Here is a 25,878-nt window from a genome sequence, read left to right as displayed (position 1 = left end):
TCTCTCAAATTTTAAAATAACAATTTATTACTTTCAGAATTGTTTTAAAAATCAATAGCTACACATTTTATAGTCATAAAATTATTGTACGCTAAAATATTTTATTGAGAACAGATTTTCAAAAAACTGTGCAACACACTTTCAATGAATTTTACTATGTCTATTTTTGAACAGTTAAAAAAATATGTNCGCGAAGCATTGCTTCTACAATTGGGCCCAAAAATTGAAGACCCATGGCAAAATTTTCAATCAAAATATGGTTTTGTTTATTTACTGATACATATTTGTTGAAATATATAACTTTGGTGTTTAAATTATATAATAGGTACTTACTATAATAGCAATCGAGATATATTTCTCTTGAAATTACACTATAGAAACATGATAGTGTTAAAAAACTGAATAAAAAAAAATTACTCATCATTTTAAATAATTAAAAAAAATTTATTGCAAATACGATAATAGATATTTGAAAAATAAAAATTGAATATTGTTCGTCTTATATGTATTTATCCTAAAAAAATATATATTTATACAATTTCTAGAAGCATGTGTTTAATTATTTAACTTGATATTAATAAATTGGTCAATAAATTATCGTGTCTTCTAAAATAAGAATCTCGTTGTAAAATTAAAATACAAGTTTAAAGTTCATATATGAGTACTACTTTGAATGATTACAATTTTTTTGAACTTATTTCGTAAAAGTGGCGCTTAGAATGCAAGAAAATAAAAAATATAGATACTAGATTATATTTTAATATCATAAATTATATTATATACATTAAGTATTTTAATTTAACGGGTTCTGTTGTTCTCATTACTTACTGAACACTTTGTATATTTTTTAAAAATCTGACACGGTACCGTATATTTTGCGATACGTTTAATACACGGTCACCTCGTCTCCTTCATCAGCCGTCTTATTACATAGTGAGTTCAGTCTCATTAGAGTACCATCATTGCCCAGCTAAGGTGCAAGGTCTATCTACTGGAGCGCAATTGACCTCCGAGCGCCGGCGGTAGACGCTTTCTCAGGTCCCTAACGTCTCACGTGCATATACGCATTCTAACATTTCCTTTTTTTTTTTTAGGTATTTTTTCCTTTGACTTCTTATAGAATTATTAGCTGAAGATAAATTTTGTTCTTTTTTTTTTAAATTTATAAAACGAAACATTTTATTGTGTTATGGTATTAAATCTTAACTGTCGTTAAAACAGTGCCGTTATAATCAGAGTTAAACTTAATTATTTTTGATTTATTATTCAAAAGTTAGGGAAAATTTTTTTGTATTTAACTCAAATATTTGTACGCATTGTAAATTTCTCATAGTAAAAACAATAAATACAATTTGTCTCCAGTTTTTATGTTATTCAACAAGTCTTGAATTTTTTAATGATACCTAATTCAATAATATTTTTAATTTGATATAAAAATATATATATATAAAAGCTAAATAAAATCCAGGTTATCAATTTGATATTATATATTGTTAATTTTTTCACAGCACACATTGTGCAACAAATTTAATATTAAAAAAATTAAGTATGAAAAAAATAAATATTCTCTCAAATTTTAAAATATCAATTTATTACTTTCAGAATTGTTTTAAAAATCAATAGCTACACATTTTATACAGTCATAAAATTATTGTACGCCAAAATATTTTATTGAGAACAGATTTTCAAAAAACTGTACAACACACTTTCAATGAATTTTACTATGTCTATTTTTGAACAGTTAAAAAAATATGTCAAAATAGTAGAAATACAATCAAAAATAAATAAAATGTTAAACATCGATGTAAATTTAATGTAATTTTAAAAATTGTCTTGTAACTTAACTTTAAATTATTATAGATTTCTATTTTCGTTTATTAATATTCCAAATAATCATGAAAATCTTATTATTTTCTCATTAAATGGTAGCCTGTAAAAATAAAAAAAATTACTAGAATTTTTACATTTACATGGTTTTAATTATAATTGGATTGGTCATCTCATAAATTGTTTAAATTTTAAAAATTAGCGATNCTTATTATTTTCCCATTAAATGGTAGCCTGTAAAAATAAAAAAATTACTAGAATTTTCACATTTACATGGTTTTAATTATAATTGGATTGGTCATCTTATATATTGTTTAAATTTTAAAAATTAGCGATTAACAAAATTATAAACTGTGCAATAAAATAAGCTTTTTTTTATACTTTAGAGCGTTTTTCACATACTTGATTAGCTATTTGTAATAATTTTTAATTAACTACTTCATTTCAACTATTACAAAAATAAATTTTGAGCAGGTACTTATTTAATATTAATCTTGCCCAATATTGTTTTGAAAAATTGTAAATTAAAAATAATCTATTTAAAAAAATATCAGATATTTGCCAATGTCCAAATGCTCCCCCCCCCCCCCAAAGAATTGTAAAAACAAAGAGTTTTTGGAAAATAAATTTCAAAAAATATTTCATTTACTATAAAACACAAGAGTTCCGTTTTTTCAGTAAAATTAAAAATATGGAAGAAATATTTTCAAATGTACAAATAGAAGTGAAGGCTAAAAGAGACTTAGCCCTTCTGAAATTTCAGAAGTATACATATTTAAAAAAAAAAAAAATTAATCAGACCGCGGTACACCTATAACAAGGTATGATATATTGTTGATTGAAATAGGTGTAGGTCTGCTATATTTTAAATAATAAAGAGCTTTAGGAGCTGGACGTATCCTACCCGGTCCGTACCGGGCCGATATTTATATAATTTATTAATGGAGGTGTTTAAACGAAACGCCCGGTAATGATGTGCGGGTTACTTTTCAGTTCGTTTCTAAGGTCTCTAAAATCATGTAGAGAAGGAAGTAGGGAATGGACTGTGTAAAATGAATAAAATTGAATTTAGGAATATATATAGAAATTGATTGTATTAAAATTATAAACCAGAATATTATATATATCAATGTGGTCGGGGGGATACTTAATGCTAATGCAACAAAAGAACAAACAATAAGATTAAAATTAAGACAAGAACAATATGATTATTCACTACTTATCGACACCGATGATGATGAATGATTGATGTTAGTGAAAGGTGAATGAAGTCGTTGATATGACAATTGAACAGGCAGAACGTACTTTGGCGAACAGTACTTCAGATGTACGAATGCAATTCACGGCGAGCGTATCGCAAGGACAATAGACAATAACTAGACGAATCGCAAGGATGACGTACAATGGCAAGGGCGATATGTTAACGTTTTTAAAATAACTACGGGCTCGCAAGCACCATAGAACCATATAACAAGCAAGTTATGAATGGCGGCGAAAAACGTAAAATCATAAAAGCGGACCAACAGCAACTCAATGGCGTCCAAAATAATGAGTCTCTCACACAACCGGCGGTGATAGTGCGAGAGACGTTATCAGTCATAAAAATAAGATGTAGCAAAACGCCCTCTCGTTATGCGTATCCACCAGGAGTTACAACTATTACGACTGAAATTTTATAATTTCGCAGGTTCGTCGTATGCCGATAAGTATATTTCTATAATACTCTCGTCAGGTAAACATAATGATTTGTGTAAACGGCAACTCAGTAAATAGGTTGGTGCGTCATACAAACACCCGTTTGAATTTGTCACGACAGGTCCGTCGCTGACATCCGGAAATAGTTTTGCCATCGTGTCTCTGTCACGTGAAAAAAACAAAACCATTCACTCTTTGATAATTGTATGCCGCGTCGTTCAATGTAATTTTCCGCCACCACAACCGTCGTAACGGAACGGTGGCGCTGCTGTAGTTGAACCTGTCCTCAAGACGTGTTTCTTTGAATGACCGCCACTCGCGCTCGTTTGTTCGGTCTTGTCGACGTCAATTGTTTCCGATCGAGTATTGCGCTGTCTCCACAATTGTTAAATGAGCTGCTCGTCAGTTAGGAAGTTAGTTAAGTTGTTATTGCTTTCCGTGCATTCGAATCGTCACGCTGTCCGTTTGATGGACGGGAAGTAGTCGGCTTCTGTTACCGTTTTATTTGGGCGCCAGTGCGACAAACAAGAAGTTTGGTTTATACATCCCTTCGGTATTAGTGTCCGTCCTGCGCACTCGGTGGACGTTATCTTTAGTGATGCTATAACATCCATCGCCTCCATAGGTCCGGTTGGGGGTAAAAACTAATTCAAAATTAGTTATTTAAAAATCATATAGATACCTAGTTCGTGTTATAGTAATTTATCTAGTTTTTCATTTGATAATTCGTATTTTATTTTAATTAATTTCAAACGGAAATATTATTTTGTGATATTTATACATGTGTTATTATTGAACTAATTGTAAGGCTCAAGAGTTCCATAAATATATCATTTCCTTCCGTAGCAGTGCGTGGTCATATTTGCTCTAGTTAATGTGTGTTTAAACGTAACAATACCGGCACCTACGCAAGTGACGATACTATCATTTTGATAGTAACTGAGTCTTTTAACTTCAATGCGAAGATAAGGAGGTATTAATTTTGATATGTTTTTTTTCTTTTATATGTGTGTCACCACTCATTTTTAGCTCTCATAGCACCGATTTTCATGAACAATAAGTCTCAAGATCACAAATTGTATCTAGTTGGACATTATCCTCAAAAATTAAAAAAATTTCTTTCGCTCCTTGTGAATGTGGAAATGATCCATAAAAATTACAATTTTTAAAATCAGTAATTTTCGAAATTTTTGAAATTTTTTTTTCCTTAAAACTGCCATAATATATTTTTTTATAAGATACCTTATGTATTTACCTATTATTTAGTATATTTTTGTGAACATTTGACTCTTTACCTGTCCTAAAAGAAGATTTTAAGATGGCAAATTTTTCACAAAAAATTAACTTTTGAAAATGTTTCGGAAATACTAATACTTTTATATATAACTTAAATTAAAGATTATAAAATATAAAAAAAAATTTGATCTCTGGACTTGTCTTCGTGANGGTTTTAAGATGGCAAATTTTTCACAAAAAATTAACTTTTGAAAATGTTTCGGAAATACTGATACTTTTATATATAACTTAAATTAAAGATTATAAAATATAAAAAAAAATTTGATCTCTGGACTTGTCTTCGTGATAAAAATGATTGCTGTATTCAAAAGTATGCTATTTATATGAAAAATTCATAGTATTATACTTTACATTTTTGAATTTTATATTACTATAAAATTTATAAAAAAATGTATGGAATAATACTATTTTTTATGATAAATACTATATATATATATACCTCTTTCATTCGATATACTTTTTATTTAATTGGACCATTTTCTTTTATACCGTGAGGGGGTTTAACCTTTAAACATGCGTATAGAAAATATAACTTTTTCAACTTAACTTTTGAGAATGTTCCAGAAAAACTAACACTTTTATATATACCTTAAATAATAAATAATATTCTTTATTTTGAAAAAAATTCTACCTTCGGACTTGTTTTCATGATGAAAATCAATATCAAAGTTAAAAAAAAACGTACATTTTTTTGAAAAATTATCAATTTTATATTTTTAATTTATATTGCTTTAACTTTTTTACAAATTTATGGGCCAATAGATTTTTTTTATTTTAAACACTTTATATACACACCTCTCATCCGACATTTTTGCTTCTATGCGAAGCTGAGAAGATAAAATTAAGAAGGTATATCATGGTAAAATTTTTTTTTGTCTGTCACTACATTATTCAGCTCTCACTGGACCGATTTCTTTCAACGATACATCAAAAGATCACAAATCGTATCTAGTTGAAGACATTACTCTCAAAAATTGAAAAAATTTCCCTGGTTTCCCGTAAATGAAGGAAATCTCCAAAAAATTTACAAATTTTTAACATTCTTTCAATTTTTTTTATTTAAAAGTGCTAAATATTTTTTAAAAATGGCCAAATCAATATAATTTTTTTTATAGATGCATGGTGTCTTTACCTTTCATTTGGTTTTTTTTTGTAAATCTGACACTTTACCTGCCCACTGAGGGTGATTTAAAATGACAACTTTTTCACAAAAAATTAACTTTTGAGAGAGTTCCAGATAGTCTGACACTTTTATAATTATCTTAAATTAAAGCTAATGTAATAAACTTTATCATGGAAAAAAAAATGTCAGACTTTTATCTGTCTTCACGATGAAAATAATTACCAAATACTATTTTTATGTGAAAATTCTCGATTTTGTATTTTACATTTTTAACTTTATAAGGCTCTAACTTATTGAAGAGTGTATGGATCAATACAATTTTTATGAGAAATAATATTTATATCCCTGTTTTATTTGACGTACTTTATCTTAATCACGATATAAATAAGGAAATAACAGACCATGTAGCTTTTGGAATAATCCACCAATTATTTTAAAATTAAACACTATCTAAAGATTTGCATCGAAGCGTTTTTTATGATAGTGATTTTAATTACAGTTAGATATCATTATACTGGACCCAACTATGCACGTCACCACTGTGCGGCGTTCCCTCTGTCCTGGGTTATTTTTTTAATTGAAATTATATAATTTTTATACATTTTCAACTAATCGATGAAAATATTTTAAAACTACATTAATACTTATCTTGGATAAAACAGTTTTTTTTTTTTTTGTAAATATGAAGTTAAATTTTTAATATTTTCATCATTTTTTTTTTTTGGACTATACATTTAACACGACATTTTGATCCCTATTATCAGAACATTCAGTCATTTCAAAAATATATTTGAAAACTCCATGGATGATGGTATAAAGCTAGGAAACTTTTCCTATACAAACAATTAAATAAAAAAAGTTGAAAATGTTAATTTTTTGTGAAAAAGTTGTCATTTTAAGCCCCCTCCTATGGGCAGGTAAGGGTCAAATTTATAAAAAATATATACCAAATAATAGGTAAAGACATTATGCATCTATAAAAAAATTATATTGAATGGTTCATTTTTGAAAAATTTATGGCAGTTTTAAGTAAAAAAAAGTGAAAAAATTTCGAAAATTAGCGATTTTTAAATTTGGAATTTTTTTGGAGATTACCCCCATTTAAGGGTAACATGGGAATTTTTTTCAATTTTTTGAGGGTAATGTTTTCGAATAGATACGATTTGTGATCTTTTGACGTATTGATGAAAGAAATCGGTTCAGTGAGAGCTGAGAAAATGTGGTGACAGACAAAAAAAAAAATAATAAATATATAAGAAAAAAAAAACACATCATAGTAAAATATATACCTTCTCAGCTTTGCATCGAAGCTAATATATGAAAGAATTGATAAATTTAACACATGATTACTTTTAACATTAAGGTGACTAATTAATTAAGTTATGTATAATGCAAACTGAAGTGTTTTATTTTTAACAGAAATTTGTCCTTTTTTACTAAAATTTTTTAAATAAACTAATTTTATACAGGAAGCTTTTTCATTATTGATCAGAGTTATCAATGTTATTATTTTAATAATGACAGTAAAGATCTGGTAATATTTAAATTGTCCTAAAAAACTATAAAAGTTCTTTTTTGCGGAATACTTAGATTTTAATAATAAAGACATCAATATCATTTTCAATTAGTTAATTACTCTCTGAGATCAATGAGACGTGATAATAATGTGAATAATTGTGTGTTGTTTGTATTGTCTTAACAATTATTTAGGGTAGTGCATAAGTTGCCACTATTATTTAAAAAGTTTAAAAGCACTAACGCAAAACGCNTAAAAAGTTTAAAAGCACTAACGCAAAACGCTAGTGCTGAAAATAACCAAATATACATTATAAAAATTGATTTTTATTAGAGCCTACCTTCTTTATTCTTCTGAACAATGTTACATTTTAATTTCTTCGAAAATGTATTGTCAAAGGAGAATACTTGTAATACTTTAACAAAATAAAAGTAGTTCTTAGATTCGTGGTCTATACTGTTTAAGATATTTTTTAAATCATTAATTTCAGTATCCAACTGAGATATAATTTTGTCACATTCATTACTGTCGTACATATCAATGTTTTCCACTTTAGTGTTGAAGTAAATTAAATTCAATTCCATAGCATTAGCACATCTCCAATAAAGTTGATCCAAATGTCCTAAATTTAATTTACTAATTTCCTGAGATTTAACTATATTTATTATTCCCCGTAAAAAATCGTAAGTGACCTTCAAATGATTTTGAACGCTATTTGGAAAAATGCTACCTTTATTTGATAATTGAAAAATAATATTATTTAAATTTTCACTTGTTAAGTTTAATCTTTCTTTATAAAAATTAAGTCTGGAAATTATTTCGCTTTTGTTGACGTAAACACCAAAAATTATTTTTTTCAATAGTTGTGCAAATTTAGCAATACAGACATAATATGGATAAATTGTAGCAGCTACAACTTGGCGTTGGAATGATTCTACACAGTCAACATCAAATGTGTGTTTAATCATGTCAAACAATACTGCCATGTTTGGATATTCACCATTTTCCAATTTTTCATTTACTTGCACTTCAATCATTCCACTTAATTGATATCTTTTACTTTCGTGGAATAAACGGGAGAACAACATTACATTAGGGTGATAAGAAGTTATATCAAATTTATCAAGTTCAATATATTTTTTTAGATGCATTTTTAATTCGGCTTCAGTGTTTTGAACTTGATACATTGTTTCTTCAATATTTTTTTCCATGAATATAGTTTTAATAGTTTCCTTATTAGGTAATAAATCATTAATAATCACATTACTGAAATAATTTCTATCGACAAATTGGTTTTGAATAACAATATCAGGGAAATTCAGTTTTTTACCTTTGTNACAAATTGGTTTTGAATAACAATATCGGGGAAATTCAGTTGTTTACCTTTGTAACATGCATCTAAAACGTTTTGTTTTAGTTGTGCAATTAAATTTGGATAAATTTTCTTAAATTCGTCTATAAAAATTTCATGATCACTTAATTCTATTGTTTCAGTTGTTACATTTTGATATGTTTGCAATAGTAAGGTGTTGGAAAGATTATTCAAATAAAAATTTATAGATAATAATCCCTGCGAGTTTTTGAATGCATTTATAGACCACAATTGATTGGTTTTCATAATTTTATTCTGTTTATCAAAATGTTCTTGATATATTTTGCAAAGAAATGCTACTACAATTGGACCTAAGAGTTGAAGGCCCGTGGCAAAATTTTCAATCAAAATATGGTTTTGTTTATTTACTGATACAATTTTGTTGAAATATATAACTTTGGTGTTTAAATTATATAATAGGTACTTACTATAATAGCAATCGAGATATATTTCTCTTGAAATTACACTATAGAAACATGATAGTGTTAAAAAACTGAATAAAAAAAAATTACTAATCATTATAAATATTTAGTATCAAATCTGTTGCAAATAGATAGTAGATAGTTTATATTAAAATATGAAAAATTTAATATTTTTTTGCTTATATAATGTTTAACCCCCCCAAAAAAAATGTATTTATGAAGTTGGTAAAAATATGTGCTTATAATAATTCAACTTAGCATTAATAAATCAGTTGATATATTGTTTTTTAACATGAGTATTGATGTATTTTTAAATGCTTCAAAGGTGTTAGTTATAATAATATTGTACACCATAGAAAATATATAGTGTAAAATAAAGTAAGCTTTTATTTACTATAGAGCGTTATCTTTCGTTAAATCTTCTAACGTCTTCATAAGTTGGTAATACATAATTACTAATCTCTTTAGTATCTCTAAAAATTTAACATTTTGATTTTAAAACTCGTCAATACACCAGCTATTTTTAACGAATATTTAACACTTGTTGCACTTAAAATTAACTTAACAGACTCCGTATGGATACACAGAAATATCAAATGCTTTTGCATTTAATATTACTGAAGTAACAATGAAATATTATCGTATCATAAAATTATTAAGATAATATAGGGCATAAGTAGAATAATTTAGTAATCATGAGTAAATAATATTACTTATTTCAAATGCCTTGCGGCACATCTTAATTTAAAACTATACTAGTGTGATTTTATAAGTGACATATAAAAACTAAAATACATNTGATTTTAAAACTCGTCAATACACCAGCTATTTTTAACGAATAATTATTTCCCCAACTATTAGAAAGTTAAAAATTAAAATTCAGTTTTTCAATCCACCTTATTACTCGATTATAACAACAACGTTTGGTAAAAGAAATGATACACATAACACAAATAATAAACAATTTTTATGCAAATATTTTTTTTGTATGTTGAATATTTGGTTTGTAATATTTAAATAAACTAATAAAAACAATTTCAACGGTAAAGATAAAAATATGTTGTTTTTTAAATTTTAATCACGAAGTATTATAGATACGGTTTTTTTGCTAATAACATTTTTTATGGTAAATATTTAGTTCTATAAATTTTTTCCCTCATAATCAGGAGACTAAACTGCAAAATAGTTTCTTGTTGAATTACAGAAACTAATCATACAAATTAATGTCTTTTGAATTAGTAACAAACTGATCGAAATTTCAAAAATGTATGGATATCGTACTAGGTCCATAAATACATGACTGTACTTTTACAGACTGTCTTAGATTCAGACACTCTGTATTCGTTATAAATATACACCAGTACAAGTTGTATCCATCATAACTACATACACACTTTACACACATTAAAATGTGTTGTGACTCAATGTGTAGTTTTCTAGAAATTTTAATCGACTCATAAAAATTATTTGTAAAAAGTAACTAAAAAATGGCTATTATGAAATTTTGAAAAAAAAAATATAGAAAATAGTTATTTTTTTAGTAATAAAAATAAGGGTTTATATGAAGGATATGTGTTGAGTATATGGGTATATTGAACAAATTAGTAAAATTGCTTTGAAATTAAGAGATTTTATTGATCTATTGCTTTACCGTTCTTTACTCAGATTATTAATTCTAAACAATTTGTTTAATGTGAATTTACTGACTTCATATAGACTGTTTGTGTAAAGATCGTCGATAATCAAGATATTAAATACGCCAATTTTTTTTTAAATCGCGCTAATTTGCACACACGAAATTTCTACTTCGTATCTTTTAAAATAAATAAAATCCAGACTCAAAATAGTTATATTTCAATATCGTATTAAAATGTACCGAAGACAACACGGGGTCGCCGCTAATTGAAAAAAATAAACTGGACAAAAGAATTCTTAAATCTATTTTGAATTCAGAATTTTAAATGTTCCGGCTCGCTCACACATGTGCAAAAAGAATTAAACATTTTTATATTATTTTTAATTACCCTAACCTTGAGATATTGTCGTTTGAGATATTTTAGTGATTCTCAGTTTATTGTATTAAATTGAACATAACATGATAATTATTTTAAGATAAAATTCATAGTTTACAATAATCGATTTAACACGTATATAATGTATAACAGTGTATGTGTTATGACAGATAAATTTATTATTTGTTTATACAAGTAGTATAAAATATAGAATATAATATATTTTTTTTGGTAAATGTATGATGCGTAATGCCAAGCATTAGTCTTATTACGACAAACTAAAGTGTGCGATAAAGCGGTTTAAAAATATAACAACAATATTTCAAATTGGATTACTTTTTTAACAGTATTGTACTGATAAAAAAATAAACTGTATATCTACTCTGTAAATTAATTTCATACTTGTTCACACATAATCACAAGTATTTACTTTCCAAAGTTAATCATACATTTTTATATAAGTGTAGTGCGTATTGATAAGTAAACATTACTGTTTTTGTAACTATTTAATGAATTATTCAGTCGATTACTAGAATAAAATTAATTAATTATTAAAATTACAAAACCGAGCACAGTTGGGTCCCGGCATAGTTAGGACAAGTGTAGATAATATTTAACAGTGATTAATTTTGTCTTCTTCTACCTCTTCTCCCTTCAACATTCATTTCTATAACTGTCTTACAGCTTCCGATTCCTCTCTCTTCATAATATGACCAAACCATCCAAGTCTATTTTCTCTTATCTTATCTACGATTGACGTCACACCTATACTACCTCTTGTATGTTCGTTCCCCACATGGTAACTTCTCTAGTCCCTCCACTCATCCAACTAAGCATTCTCATCTCTGTTACACTTATTCTCTGCACTATTCTCTTACCAACCGCTCAACACTTTGATGCATACATCATAGAAAGCTACTATAATTTATAGTTATATAATTTTCTTTTTTTCCCGTTCAATGTTAAAAAATCTTTAATTTTCTTAATGAGAATCTCTGTTTTAATTCAATGATATGATAAAAAAAAATTCAAACAATTTAGTTTTTACAATATTTTTTATTTGATGAATTGATTTTTTTTATTGTTTGTAAAAATTCAGCAGTTTTAGAATAATTTTCTGTTGATAAATGCTGTTTAGCATACAATAGTCGTCATGTCTTCATGATGTTACATAAACAATTTTTCATTGATAATTAGTTATAATATTTATTGCTTAAGATGGTACGAATAAATACCGATAATAATATTATTGGGTTGAAACTGAAACTTATGAAACTGTTTATTGTTATTGTATTATAAAATACAAATTAAAGATGAATTTCTATCTTAAATTCAAATCTTTAAAAAACGCTAACAATTTGACACGACTTACGTCGCAAAAATGTGGTCGACACTGGTTTTGAGGGTAGAGACCCGTGGGCCGTTTATTAAATGAGCGACAACAGATTATTTTAACAAAAATAAAACAAACCGAAAAGATTAACACAGAAATAATAATCTTCGCATAATATCGCGGCACTTTCGCTGCCGTCGACGGCGCAATTCTTGGACGGCAAAAGGTTAGCAGCGTTGTAGGCGACGGTGCGCGGGTGCGGTTCGGTTGGTCGACGTTGTCGCTTTCACAACGGGAAGAAGACTCTCGCACCATTTGCGGCGGGTCGTCGTCGGCCGTGCGGCTGGACTTTGCACAGTGGCGCATAACACGCGGTGTTGGTCATATTCATAGTAGGCCGACGGCTGATAAAAGTGGCACGAGTCGCGGGGCATCGTGTACAACGAAGCGACGCGGGCCGTGTCAAATTAAACACTGAATAAAAAAATGATTAGAACATAATTGTTGAAATTTTGTTTTCATCAAACTAAAATAAGGGTTTCCCATTAAATAGAATTCAAATATAGCTTTTTTTATCCCTGTAAGGATAAAAATATTTAACTACATATTATTATCGAATCGAACAAATTGTATTTTACATAATTGGAAGTATTAAATAGTTTCTAATATATAGTTATATACATATGTATTAACAATGTATTATCTCCTTTACGTGTAAGTTGCCGATGCTAAAAACAACAGTATCAAAAACACAAAAGAAATTCATCGTCAAATTTTATTTAAATAATTTGTATATATTTTTGTAGATAACCAATTATGTACAGTCATTTCGTGAAATTATTTTTATAACAGATCTATGGAATATTTAAAGACNGAAATTATTTTTATAACAGATCTATGGAATATTTAAAGACCACAAATGAGTGCAATGAAAATTATTATACATAAAACTAATTGTATATAGATCATCAAGAACTTTTAAAATTTTAATTTTTAAAAATATAATACAGCTTAACACCATTGCCGTGTAATTTAAAAAATAATGTATTAACTTAAAATTCAATTATTATAGGTTTCTGTCCTTAATTAATAATATCATATATTATCTTGAAAAGTTTATTATTTCCATATAATATGATAACCTGAAAATTTAGAAAATAATTGTAATTATAAATGTTTACACGTTGCCGATTTTAATTACATTTCTTACCACTATAACTATATAATGACATTAAAATACATTTTTGTCAGCTTTAAAGTTTTTTCAACATACTTTATTAGTTACTACCAGATGAAAATTGAAATGTATAAAATCGATCTTGTTCTATTTAATATATAGAACAAGATCTTTTAATTAATATTATTAATTTAAAACAAAAATTGAAATAAATCTATTTTATAATATTGGTATGTAAAAAAGTTTAAAATATTAAGTTAAATTTATCGAACTACCTAACTAAATAAATAAAATCCGCGTCTTCCATTGCATACAAACTTTATTTGGTTAAAAAAAATATTTGTTCGAAATTTTCTTAAAATTAGTATGAAAAGTAATAGTATAATAGATTAATTTTCTAACGATACTTAAGAACCATTTTAAATAATCTTTCTTAATTGAACTTAATTTCAATAAATTAACCGAATAGTAATCAAACATTTATTTGTAATTTTATATTTCATTTGGTAAAATAGCAGTTTTACAAAATATTTTAATAAAACCAAGAATGTATTTCCTTAACTGATAACAAAAAAATACTGATTGAATTTCGCGTTTAAATATCAATAGTTATCAAAATGTATAAAGATAAATTTGACACGCCTCTGCAATAAATCGTATATATTATAAAAATTGTTATTATTATGGTATACCTTGTTTATTCAATTGAACTATGTTACATTTTAATTCCTTTGAAAATATTTCGTCAAAAGAGAATATTTCTCTTCCATCAGAATAAAAGACCAATAAAGCCTTATTTAATAAATTGTTTGAGGATTGGTTGGCAAGTAAAGGACTAATTTTAAAATTAATCTGAGATAATATTTTGTCGCATTGGACTTGGTCATACATATTAGGTTTATCCACTCCCGTGTCGAAATGAATTAAATTTAACTTCATAGCTTCAGCACATCTCCAGTACAGTCTATGAATAAATCCTGATTTCAATTTAAAAAATGTTTGAGATATAACTAAACTCATTATTTTTTCTAAAAGATCATCAGTAATTTCTACATGTTTCTTAACTTTTTTTGGTAAATTATTATACATCAAACAATTCAATAACAATTTAATATCCCCAGCTGTTTTTTTTAATTGTTTTCCATACAATTTGTCTCTTGAAATTACTTCACGATTTTCCACGTTGACACTGTCATATATTTTTTGCAACAAAAGTGCAAATTTGCCGACACAATAATAAACCGGATAAACTGTTGCAGCTACAACTTGACGTTGGAATGATTCTACACAGTCAACATCAAATGTGTGTTTAATCATGTCAAATAATACTGCCATGTTTGGATATTTTCCGTTTTCCAATTTTTCATTTATTGGCACTTCAATTATTTCACTTAATTTAGATCTTATACTTTTATCGAATAAACTGGAGAACAATATGTTATTCGGGTGATAGGAAGTATTTTCCGGTATTTCATCTTCGATTTTTAAGTTAAAATGATATCTTAAATTGACTTCACTATCATTAACTTTATTCATTGTATTTTCAATATTTTCTTCCATGAATATAGTTTTAATAGCTTCTTCATTAGGTAATAAATCATCAATAATCGCATTACTGGAATAATTATCACCAACAAACTGGTTTTGAATAACAATATCCGGGAAATTCAGTTGTTTACCTTCATAACATGCATCTAAAACGTTTTTTTTTAGTTGTTCAATTAACATTGGATAAATTTTCTTAAATTCGTCTATAAAAATTTCATGATCACTTAATTCTCTAGTTTGAATTGTTACATTTTGATATGTTTGCAATAGTAAGGTGTTGGAAAGATTATTCAAATAAAAATTCGCATACAATAATCCTTGTGAGTTTTTGAATCTATTTGGAGACAACGATCGATTAATTTTTTTATATTCATCATCTATTTGTTGAAGCATGACTATTACAATCGGACCCAATGTTTGAAGACCCATGGCAAATTTTTCTACCAAATTTTGGTTAGATGTATGAACCAATAAATTTTTGTTGAAATACATAACTTTGGTGTTCAAATTATATAATAAATACTTACTAAAATAGCAGTCGAGATATATTTCACTTGAAACTACAATATAGAAACATGATAATATAAAGAAACTAAATAATGAAAATTTATTTATCATTATAAAAATGTTAAACTCAAATTTGACGCAACTATGTACTATATAATATATATTTTAATGTAAAAAAAAAAGTAAAATTTTTCTTTATATATATTATGTTTATCCTAAAAAAATAACTTATTTACAAAATTGGTAAAAATATATGTTCAAAAATTTAATTTAGTATTAATAAATTTCAATAAATTATTGTTTTTTAAACATGAGTACCGATGTATTTTTAATGTTTAGTTATTATATATTACACATTAGCATGCATGGTGACTGTTATGACTGAACCTCTACCAAAACATTTGTTAAGTTATTTGTAATTCATTTAAAATTTTAACTTATCTTATTACAAATAATATATTATCCAGATATCATAATGCCAACTAACCTATTAAATAAAAAAGGACATTTTTTTAATTTTTTCTCAACATTTTTTTTTTTTGTAATTTTTGGTTAACAAGAATAAGAAAACTCTATTTGCATATTTTTTTAATAATTAATTATTATTGAGCTATGATTTGAGTTTAGATAATTTTTCTTATTTAAGAAGTTAAATACGAATGTGTGTTATAAATTAGGTATCTTTCATTGCATTTAAACAATTATTTGATAAAAAAGAACGTTTGTTAGGATTTTACAACAAAATTATAAAAATTTCTTAACCTTATAGATCAAAAGTTAGTTTAAATATCAATTCTGATAAGAAATCGATCTTCCGATAAATTGATCTTTTATTAAGCAACATTGTATTTGTAATTTTATACCTTGTTTTGAAAGTGAAATTTTTTCAGAATATTTACATATTATACTATGTAATGGTATAATTGTAATGACGTAATTGGACGCTAATTACAATAGTTTACAACTATATTTACCTATGTCTTATAATAGTCATTTTTTATGTAAACTCGTCCACTGAGTCCGAAAATGAAGTCCAAAATACAAAAAGAAAAACAGTTTTTGAGTTATTGCGAAATTAGCGTTTTTCGTGTGCGAAAAAGATTTTCATTTTTTTACATAAAATTAAACAATATTATAATACCTCTAACTTTTATCTTTAACAATTTTTTATCTGAATTTTTTCTCGTTTGCTATCTACGAATTTACCACTGAAATTTTATCATTTTTTTTTCAAAATGTCAGAAAATATTTAGAGTTTTACGTAAATTACACCAATAAAAAATAAATTTATCAACAATATATTCAATAGACATTATACTCTAATACATAACAAAGAAAATCATATATTATTTTGTAATATTGATAAAAAAATGAAGAAATTATGTGCGATTGAAAAAAATAAAACAAGTTTCCTAATATCTGAGTTTTTTAATTTGATGCCTTAATTTTGTAAAATATAGAAAAAAATATTGAAATATTACTTTTCACAATAAAATTTCGATTTTTTAAATAACTTAAGGTTGTTTCATATAGTTTTATTGGGATATTTTTAAATTGAGTTAATTTTATAGTTTGGTGGAGTTGTGGTAAATTTTCGTATTTAAAAAAAAATGATAATTCTCTAAAAATTTAAAGTAATTTTCTATAGAACTAAAAAACATTAATTTAATTTTTAAATATAGTAAATTTCGTATGTAATTAAAAAAATAAATAATTAAGTTTTTCTTTTGTTTATTGTTTTCCAAAAAAGAAAACATTGTATTGTATTAAATATTATTTATTAAATTATCAATTATTATTTGGTAAAGGTAATATGTAAGATCAACAAGATTAGTTCTGTAGAAACTTTTTTGGCTATTAAATTTAACGAGCTTTGTATAAGCAATTGTATTTGAGTTTGTAACATAAATTTTCAACACCTCATGGATTGGAAAAAGACCAAAAAGACTGAAGTATCTTAATGTTAATATGAGTAGTTAAAAAATATCAACTCCCCTATTGAGTTCATGAAATAAGAGGCTATAAAATATCTCCAATTTGATTATTTGTAATTTTTAGCAGTAAAAATATACATTCAATAAATCAACGAATAATAAATAATTAAATGTATTTTTATAAGATATAAATGACTGTATATTTTAAATTTATTTTATTTCACTAGTTGATGTCACTATTATTATACATTTATTCAAACAATTTCAAGGTCGTATTTAGAAACTTATAATAGAGGGGGCACAAAAAATGATGAAAAAACAAAGTAATACACAAAATCAGTAAGCAAAAGCAACATATTATCATAGCACCATTTAAACATTTTATTTTAAGAAATGTATTCATAAATAATTTACTTTAAGTATAGACAACTAAAGAAGCAACAGAGAACTTATAATTTATACAAAAATTATAATTATTTGCATAGTTAAATAAATAAAGTTACCTGTCCTTCATATTTAATTTTTAGAAAAACTCAGCAAAACACTTTTTTTAAATTTAAAAATTAAAAATTAAAAATGTAAAATATAATAATAATGTAACATCACCCCAATTAATAAATGCTATCAGAAAACAATCATTGCTTAGTTTAAACTATAAATAGTCTAATCTGATATTCAAATTTTAGATGTAATTTTATAAGAACTGAAAAAATAAAAAAGCTCTACATATTACTACTTTTGATACAATATTATTACCAATTAATTCACTGGATGATTCCTATTTCCAATAAAATAATTTATTAACATTTTTGTATTAAGATTGCATCAAAATATGAAAAAAATTTAACTGTTCAATTATTGGTGGTCACCTTTCACATTTAGGCGAACACAACAATATTAGTAAAATTTTGACAAATAAAATATACTGACAAATAGAAAAATAAATACTTTATAAAATTGATATCTATATCCTTTTTCTAAGTACAACAAAATATGAGTAGTCGTTAAAAGATCGTAAAACTAGGCGGATTAGACAAAATTGAAAAAATATTTATCTTACTCTATCATTATCTCAATAATAGACGAAAATATTTTGTATTTAAAATTCACTTTTCAATAGAAAATCAAACTGTGTACAATATCAATCTCTTATAATATTTTCCTAATTACAACAGATTTCGAGTAATGGTAAAAAAACAAAAATAAAATAATGTACATTTTTAGGCAGTAGTCTAGGAAAATAACAATGATTAGTTAATTAGAAATTATTATTTGATGCAAAATATAATTATTTTTGTTTTCTGTACTAGCGATAAGGATTTTATGTGTCACCAAAACTGGTTTTTGAAGTAGCCGTCTTCGCCGCCGATAGACACACATGTGCAAAGGACTCCGCTAGGTGCGTTACAAAAATGCGTAATTAATTGAAAAAATATAAGAGAACATGTTTCGGGTGATCACAGATTCTGGAAGATTTAGTGCTCGTAAAGACATGATTAATATGTAAAATTAATGGTGACAAAATTACATCTGTGCTTAGCCGATAAACCAATTTTGAACAAAGTTATGACAGTTTAAATATAACGTAAAATTTGAAAGGCTATCATTTTTTTCAATTTTTTTTATCGAAAATCAACCATGCATGGATGTAGATAATTTTTTCTGTTTAATTGTATATGAATTTGATCATGTCTTTACGACCACTCAATCTTCCAGAATCTCTAATTGCCCAAGACATGTTTTAATACACCGAAAAAAGTACTTGAATTTGAGAACCTTATTAATGGGAAACAAAAGTTTTCGAATCACCGAATAATACATGCATTAACAATATAGTGTGTGTTTGCTTTTAGTTATTCCTTTAATATTTTAAAACGAAAACATCGTATTGTTTAAATTTTAAAATTCTTTAAATTTGAATGTGAAAAGTCTTCTTAACCTAAATTGTAATTTATAATTTTGCATTTAAGTCTTGAAAGTAAAAAAAAATCTATATTAGTAAAAATAATTAATTTATTTCTACAGTGAATTTTTAAAAAAATTGTTAGCTTATTATGTTATAGAGTATAAAATAGTTATACAATTTATAAATCGATTATAGACTGTAAAGTATAAAATTATTAATTAAGTGTTCGATTTTATTTATTTGTAGAATCTAGTCATCTGTGGCTAGCTTGTTTTTAAAATCATAAATAGAAAATTATATTCGATAGAAAATCACATAAATTTATGAGATAAAACACTTAATAATATTAATAAAAAAAACGGTAACACAGTGGGGTGGCGGTAGTACAGCGTGAGCGTGGCATAGTTGGGACAAGGATAGATGATATCTGACAGTGATTAAAATCACTTTCATAGGAAACGCTTCGATGAAAATCTGTAGGTAGTCTTTAATTTTAAAAAATTGGTGGATTATTTTAAAAGCAAAATTAATTCCTATTTCCTTCATTATTTTTAATTAGTAGTTCTATGATTTCTAAGTATAATATATAATTTTTTCCATTTACGGGGAACATGGGCAAAAATTTCAATTTTTGAGGGTAATGTCTTCAACTAGATACAATTTGTGACCCTTTGACAAATCGTTGAGTAAAATCGGTTCAGTGAGAGCTGAGAAAAAGTAGTGGCACATCATTGCAAAATAAAATACCTTCTCAGATTTTCAGTGAAGCTAAAATAATAATAAGAAAAATTAAATAAAAGATATATTAATGTCAAAGTAAAGCGGTTTCACAATTTACAATATACGCGCTTAAAATAGTAAGAAAAAATAAGCAATATAAAAATTGCTATCAATTTATCTTAAAAAGTTGCTTAATAATTTAATCCCCAACAACTCATTAAATTTTTGATTTACATAATTCGATACTTTTAGCTAAAACCTAAAATATTTTTATTTTATGTAAAAATATGGTGTTTATGAATTGAATTTAAAAATTCTACTAATAGCCTAAATAGTAATCAGATTCGAATAACATAATATGAACATTATTATGATATAATATCACTAAATTAAGATTAGTTCTTAATAAAGGCACTAAGCTTTAAATTATAACTACACATAAACTTTGAGATTTAATAAAAAAAATTTAATGCATATAATAATATTTGTTTGTCAAATGCAAATTTTTAGCACATTAAAAATCATATATGAAGTAATAATAATACGATTTTTATGTGTTTAGATAAATTTAACTAAAATATGTTTATATCAGCTTACTAATGTTACTTTAAGACCGTTTCAATTCGTGACCTTAATTTTGTAGAGGTTTAGGTTAAATAATACCACAAGGTGATATTTAAGGCGGACAGTAACAACGATTCTTGTTTAAACGAAATAACGATAACTATCTTTGAAACAAAATTATGTTTGTTTTTAATTCGTTTTGTTTGCTGACACAAAATAATATGATTATATAGAGTGTTCAATATTGTTGTAGAACGAGATTATAACTCGAACGCTCACATTATATATTTTTTGGTTGATATATTTAACATTAAAATTAATATCAAAAATTATATTCTTTCACATATTGATGACGTATCATATTAAATACTTCCGAGTCAATAACTTAAATCACTAAACCAATTGCCTTGTATATATTTTAGCTTCGATGAGAAGCTGAGAAGGTATTAATTTTACTATGATGTGTTTTTTTTTTTTTTGTGTCTCACCACTTTTTCTCAACTTTCACTGAACCAATTTCTTTCAACGATACGTCTAAAGATCACAAATCGTATCTAATCGAAGACAATACCCTCAAAAATTTTAAAAATTTCCCTCGTTCCCCGTAAATGGGGGAAACCTCCAAAAAAAATACAAATTTATAAATCGCTAATTTACGAAATTTTTTCAATTTTTTTTACTTAAAACTTCCATAAATTTTTCAAAAATGAACAAATCAATATAATTTTTTTTTTATAGATGCTTGATGTCTTTATCTATTATTTGGTATATTTTTTTATAAATTTAATCTTTTACCAGCCTACAGGGGGGGATTCAAAATGACAACTTTTTCACAAAAAATTAACTTTTGAAAGTGTTCCGGAAATACTGATATATTTTAAATTAAAGCTTATATAATATACTTAAATATTAAAAAAAATTTTCGGACTTTATTTTGTCTTCGTGGTAAAAATAGCTACCGTATTCAAAAATGTGCAATTTTTGTGTTAAAATTCTTGGTTTTGTATTTCATTTTATTATAAAGGGATTACACTGATTTTCATTAATATTATATCAATCTAATTGACGTAGTACAAAAAGTTAAACATATTTAAATTATTTTGTTTCTTTGAAGTCGAGAAAAATAACTTTAAAATTTGAACTAGTTAAATTTCCATTTTTATTAAGTGACGAATGCGAGGTACAATTTCTGAGACGGTAACACTGTGGCACTGAATTTTTTCTTAATTCTTTTTGAGTTAGAAAAAAATATTTAACTCATTTGATCTTTATTTCATTTAGATTCAATAAATATTGTGGATATCATTACTGTAGTCTCCTCTCGTGAGAAGAAATTCATATTAATATTATTTTACTATGTGGTTTTTTTTTGTAGCTATCATTTATTTTCTCAGCTTTTACTTGATCTACTTTGTTGATAATTTTTTTTTTTTTTTTATTAAACACTATCTATAGATTTGCATCGAAGTGTTTTTTATGATAGTGATTTTAATCACTGTCAGATATCATCTATACTGGACCCAACTATGCCACGACCGAACTGTGCCGCCACTCTACTATGCTAGGTTTTTTATTCTGTCCATGTGAATTATCGGTTCTCACAGAACCGAATTTAATTTACAATACGTCAAATGAAACTGATTATTATCTAATTGAACTTATCATCATCAAAATCTGATAAATTTTAGAAATTTAGAAAAATATTTTCAAAATACGCTAACGTTAAAAACGACTTTTTCAAAAAAAAAAAAAATATATATATGTCCTGTAATTCCTGTATTTATAACTTCTAAAACTTTTAAACATTTTATTTATAGATATAAACATTTAAACATAATAAACGAGAGATACGCTTTCTTTAAGTGTAATTTTTATGAAAATCCAATAAAAAACCAAAGTACTAGAAGGGCTTAAAAAATGGCCTCTTACGCTTGGCAAAAAAAATTTCTCGACTCAATTTTTGAATATGTTTCAAAATGTCTGCCCCACTTAAACCTATTAAAGCTCTTAAACAATAGTACAATATAAAAGAAACTATACCAAAATTGTTTAATTATGAGAAATCGGTTGTCAAAGTAAAAAAATTACTTAATTTCTAATTTTTTTAATATTTGAGACGTTTGACAAGTAAATATCTATATTAAATCAAAAATTTTTAAAATTACATTATGGTGAATAATAAGCTTTCTTTGGGTGCATTTTTAAAATTATATTCAAATAAACAAATAACAAATATGTTAATATGTTAATATAAAAAATATTTAGTATTTGAGTGAAATTTAAAAAAACTCAGCACAGGGGGGTCGCGGCACAGTGGTGAAGTGGCATAGTTGGATCAAGTATAATGATATCTGACAGTGATTAAAATCACTATAAAGAAAAAACGTTTTGATGCAAATCTTTAGATAGTGTTTAATTTAAAAAAAAAAATTTGTCAAAAAGTAGGTTAAATGAGAGCTGTGAAAATAAATGATAGCTACAAAAAAAAAAACTACATAGTAAAATAATATTAATATGAATTTCCTCTCACGAGAGGAGACTACAGTAATGGAATCCTTGATATTTATTAAAATTATTGAATCTAAATGAGATAAAAATCAAATGAGTTAAACATTTTTTTTTAACTCAAAAAGAATTAAAAAAAAATTCAGTTCCACAGACGTGAAAGATCCAAGTGTTACCGTTTCAAAAACCGTACGTCTCATTTGTCACTTAATAAAAATGGAAATTTAGCTAGTTCAAATTTTAAAGTTATTTTTCTCGACTTCAAAGAAACAAAAAAATTTTAATATGATTAATTTTTTATACTATGTAATTTAGATTGATATTTAATTTAAAAAAATTGGTGTATTATTCCAAAAGCTATATGATCTGCTAGTTCCTTATTAATATCTTGATTAAGATAAAGTATGTCGAATGAAAGAGGGATATAAATATTATTTCTTATAAAAAAATTGTATTGATCTATACATTTTTCAAAGGGTTATAGTATTATAAAGTTAATAATAGACAAAATAAAATCGAGAATTTTCACACAAAAATAGCATTTGGTAGCCATTTTCACCATGAAGACAAGTCCAAAGGTCAAATTTATTTTTTTTATAATAATGTACATTACATTAGCTTTCATTTAAGATATATATAAAAGTGTCAGACCTTCCGGAATATTTTCAAAAGTTAAGTTGAAAAAGTTAATATTTTGTGAAAAAGTTGTCATTTTAAATCCCCCCCTGTGGGCAGTTAAAGGGTCAGATATAAAAAAAAATATACCAAATGAAAGGTATTGATATCATGCATCTATATAAAAAAAATTATATTGATATATTTATTTTTGAAAAAGTTACGGTAGTTTTTAATAAAAAAAATTGAAAAAATTATCGATTTATAAATTTGTAATTTTTTTGGAGGTTATATATATCTTAAATTAAAGCTAATGTAATGTACTTTATTATGAAAAAAAAAAATTTGACCTCTGGACTTGTCTTCGTGGTGAATATGGCTAATGAATGCTATTTTTGTATGAAATTTCTCGATTTTATATTTTACATTTTTTACAGGGGGGTCGCGTAACAGAGGTGATGTGACATAGATGGATCAAGTATAATGATATCTAACAGTGATTAAAATCACTATAAAAAAAAAACGCTTCGATACAAATCTTTAGATAGTGTTTAATTTTAAAAAATTGGTGGATTATTCCAAAAGCTTCATAAACTGCTAGTTCCTTATTAATATCCTGATTAAGATAAAGTATGTCGAATGAAAAAGGGATTATTAAAAAATAGTATTTCCCATAAAAAAATTATATTGATCAATACACTTTTCAATAAGTTATAGCATTATAAAGTTAAAAATGTAAAAAATAAAATTGAGAATTTTCACACAATAATAGCATTTGGTAGCCATTTTCACCGTGAAGACAAAATAAAGTCCGAAATTTTTTTTTTACATAATAAAGTAGATTACATTAGCTTTAATTTAATATATATATAAAAGTGTCAGACTTTCCGGAACACTTTCAAAATTTAAGTTGAAAAAGTCAATTTTTTGTGAAAAAGTTGTCATTTTGAATCCCCCCCTGTAGGCAGGTAAAAAGTCAGATTTATAAAAAAAATATACCAAATGATAGGTAAAGACATCATGCATCTACAAAAAAAAGAATTATATTGATCCATACATCTTTCGAGAAGTTATAGCATTATAAAGTTAAAAATATAAAAAAGAATTTTTTTACAAAAATCGTATTTTTTTTATTAAGTTTAATGTCTGTTTTCACCATGAAGATAAAATAAAGTCCGAAATTTTTTTTTACCATTATAAAGTATATTACATTAGCTTTAATTTAAGATATATATAAAAGTGTCAGACCTTCCGGAACACTTTCAAAAGTTAAGTTGAAAAAGTTCTACTTTCTATATGCATTTTTATGTTTTGAATCCCCCCTGTATTTAGGGAAATGGTCCGATTTAAAAAAACAGTATGTCGAATGAAAGATGTATATAACTACTACTTCTCATGAAAAAATTGTATTGATCCATACATTTTTCAAATAGTTATAGCATAATAAAGTTAAAAATGTAAAATACAAAATCGAAAATTTTCACACAAAAATAGCATTCGGTAGCCATTTTCACCNGAAAATTTTCACACAAAAATTGCATTCGGCAGCCATTTTCACCGTGAAGATAAGATAAAGTCCGAAATTTTTTTTTTTCATGATAAAGCATATTACATTAGCTTTAATTTAAGATATATATAAAAGTGTCAGACCTTCCGGAACATTTTCAAAATTTAAGTTAAAAAAATTAATTTTTTGTGAAAAAGTTGTCATTTTAAATCCCCCCTTGTGGGCAGGTTAAGGGTTAAATTTATGAAAAAAATATACCAAATGAAAGGTAATGATATTATGCATCTATATAAAAAAGA

General features: G+C 25.7%; 2 protein-coding genes and 1 long non-coding RNA gene across 7 annotated transcripts in view; 1 reads left to right on the top strand and 2 right to left on the bottom strand.

Annotated features, from left to right (window-relative positions):
• The window catches only part of LOC126905202 (glycine receptor subunit beta-type 4-like), a 125,091-nt gene that overhangs the window by 52,323 nt on the left and 46,890 nt on the right, over positions 1-25,878 (bottom strand). The window lies entirely within an intron of this gene.
• On the bottom strand, positions 1,627-15,980 carry LOC126905198 (uncharacterized). Of its 4 annotated transcripts, none has more exons than XM_050684701.1 (3): positions 15,453-15,980; positions 7,798-8,787; positions 1,627-1,930 (listed from the first exon to the last, which is right to left on the bottom strand). In XM_050684701.1, exons 1-3 carry the CDS (start codon positions 15,937-15,939, stop codon positions 1,908-1,910), a joined length of 1,500 nt encoding a protein of 499 aa, XP_050540658.1. In that variant the 5' UTR covers positions 15,940-15,980; the 3' UTR covers positions 1,627-1,907. The 4 variants fall into 4 exon arrangements, with proteins under 4 accessions (XP_050540658.1, XP_050540656.1, XP_050540657.1 ...); XM_050684699.1 differs by lacking the exon at positions 15,453-15,980 and adding an exon at positions 8,841-9,432; XM_050684700.1 differs by lacking the exons at positions 1,627-1,930; positions 15,453-15,980 and adding exons at positions 2,033-2,061; positions 8,841-9,438.
• Positions 3,854-25,878, top strand: part of LOC126905212 (uncharacterized) — a 56,550-nt gene continuing 34,525 nt past the window's right edge. Inside the window, exons 1-2 of the long non-coding RNA XR_007703897.1 lie at positions 3,854-4,495; positions 19,073-19,161. This is a non-coding gene — a long non-coding RNA (uncharacterized LOC126905212). The remainder of the gene's footprint in view (positions 4,496-19,072; positions 19,162-25,878) is intronic.

The sequence above is a fragment of the Daktulosphaira vitifoliae genome, unplaced genomic scaffold, assembly GCF_025091365.1.
Source record: "Daktulosphaira vitifoliae isolate Bord-2020 unplaced genomic scaffold, ASM2509136v1 Scaffold_4, whole genome shotgun sequence".
Taxonomy (NCBI): Eukaryota; Metazoa; Arthropoda; class Insecta; order Hemiptera; family Phylloxeridae; genus Daktulosphaira; species Daktulosphaira vitifoliae.
This window is presented reverse-complemented; position numbering and strand designations above follow the sequence as displayed.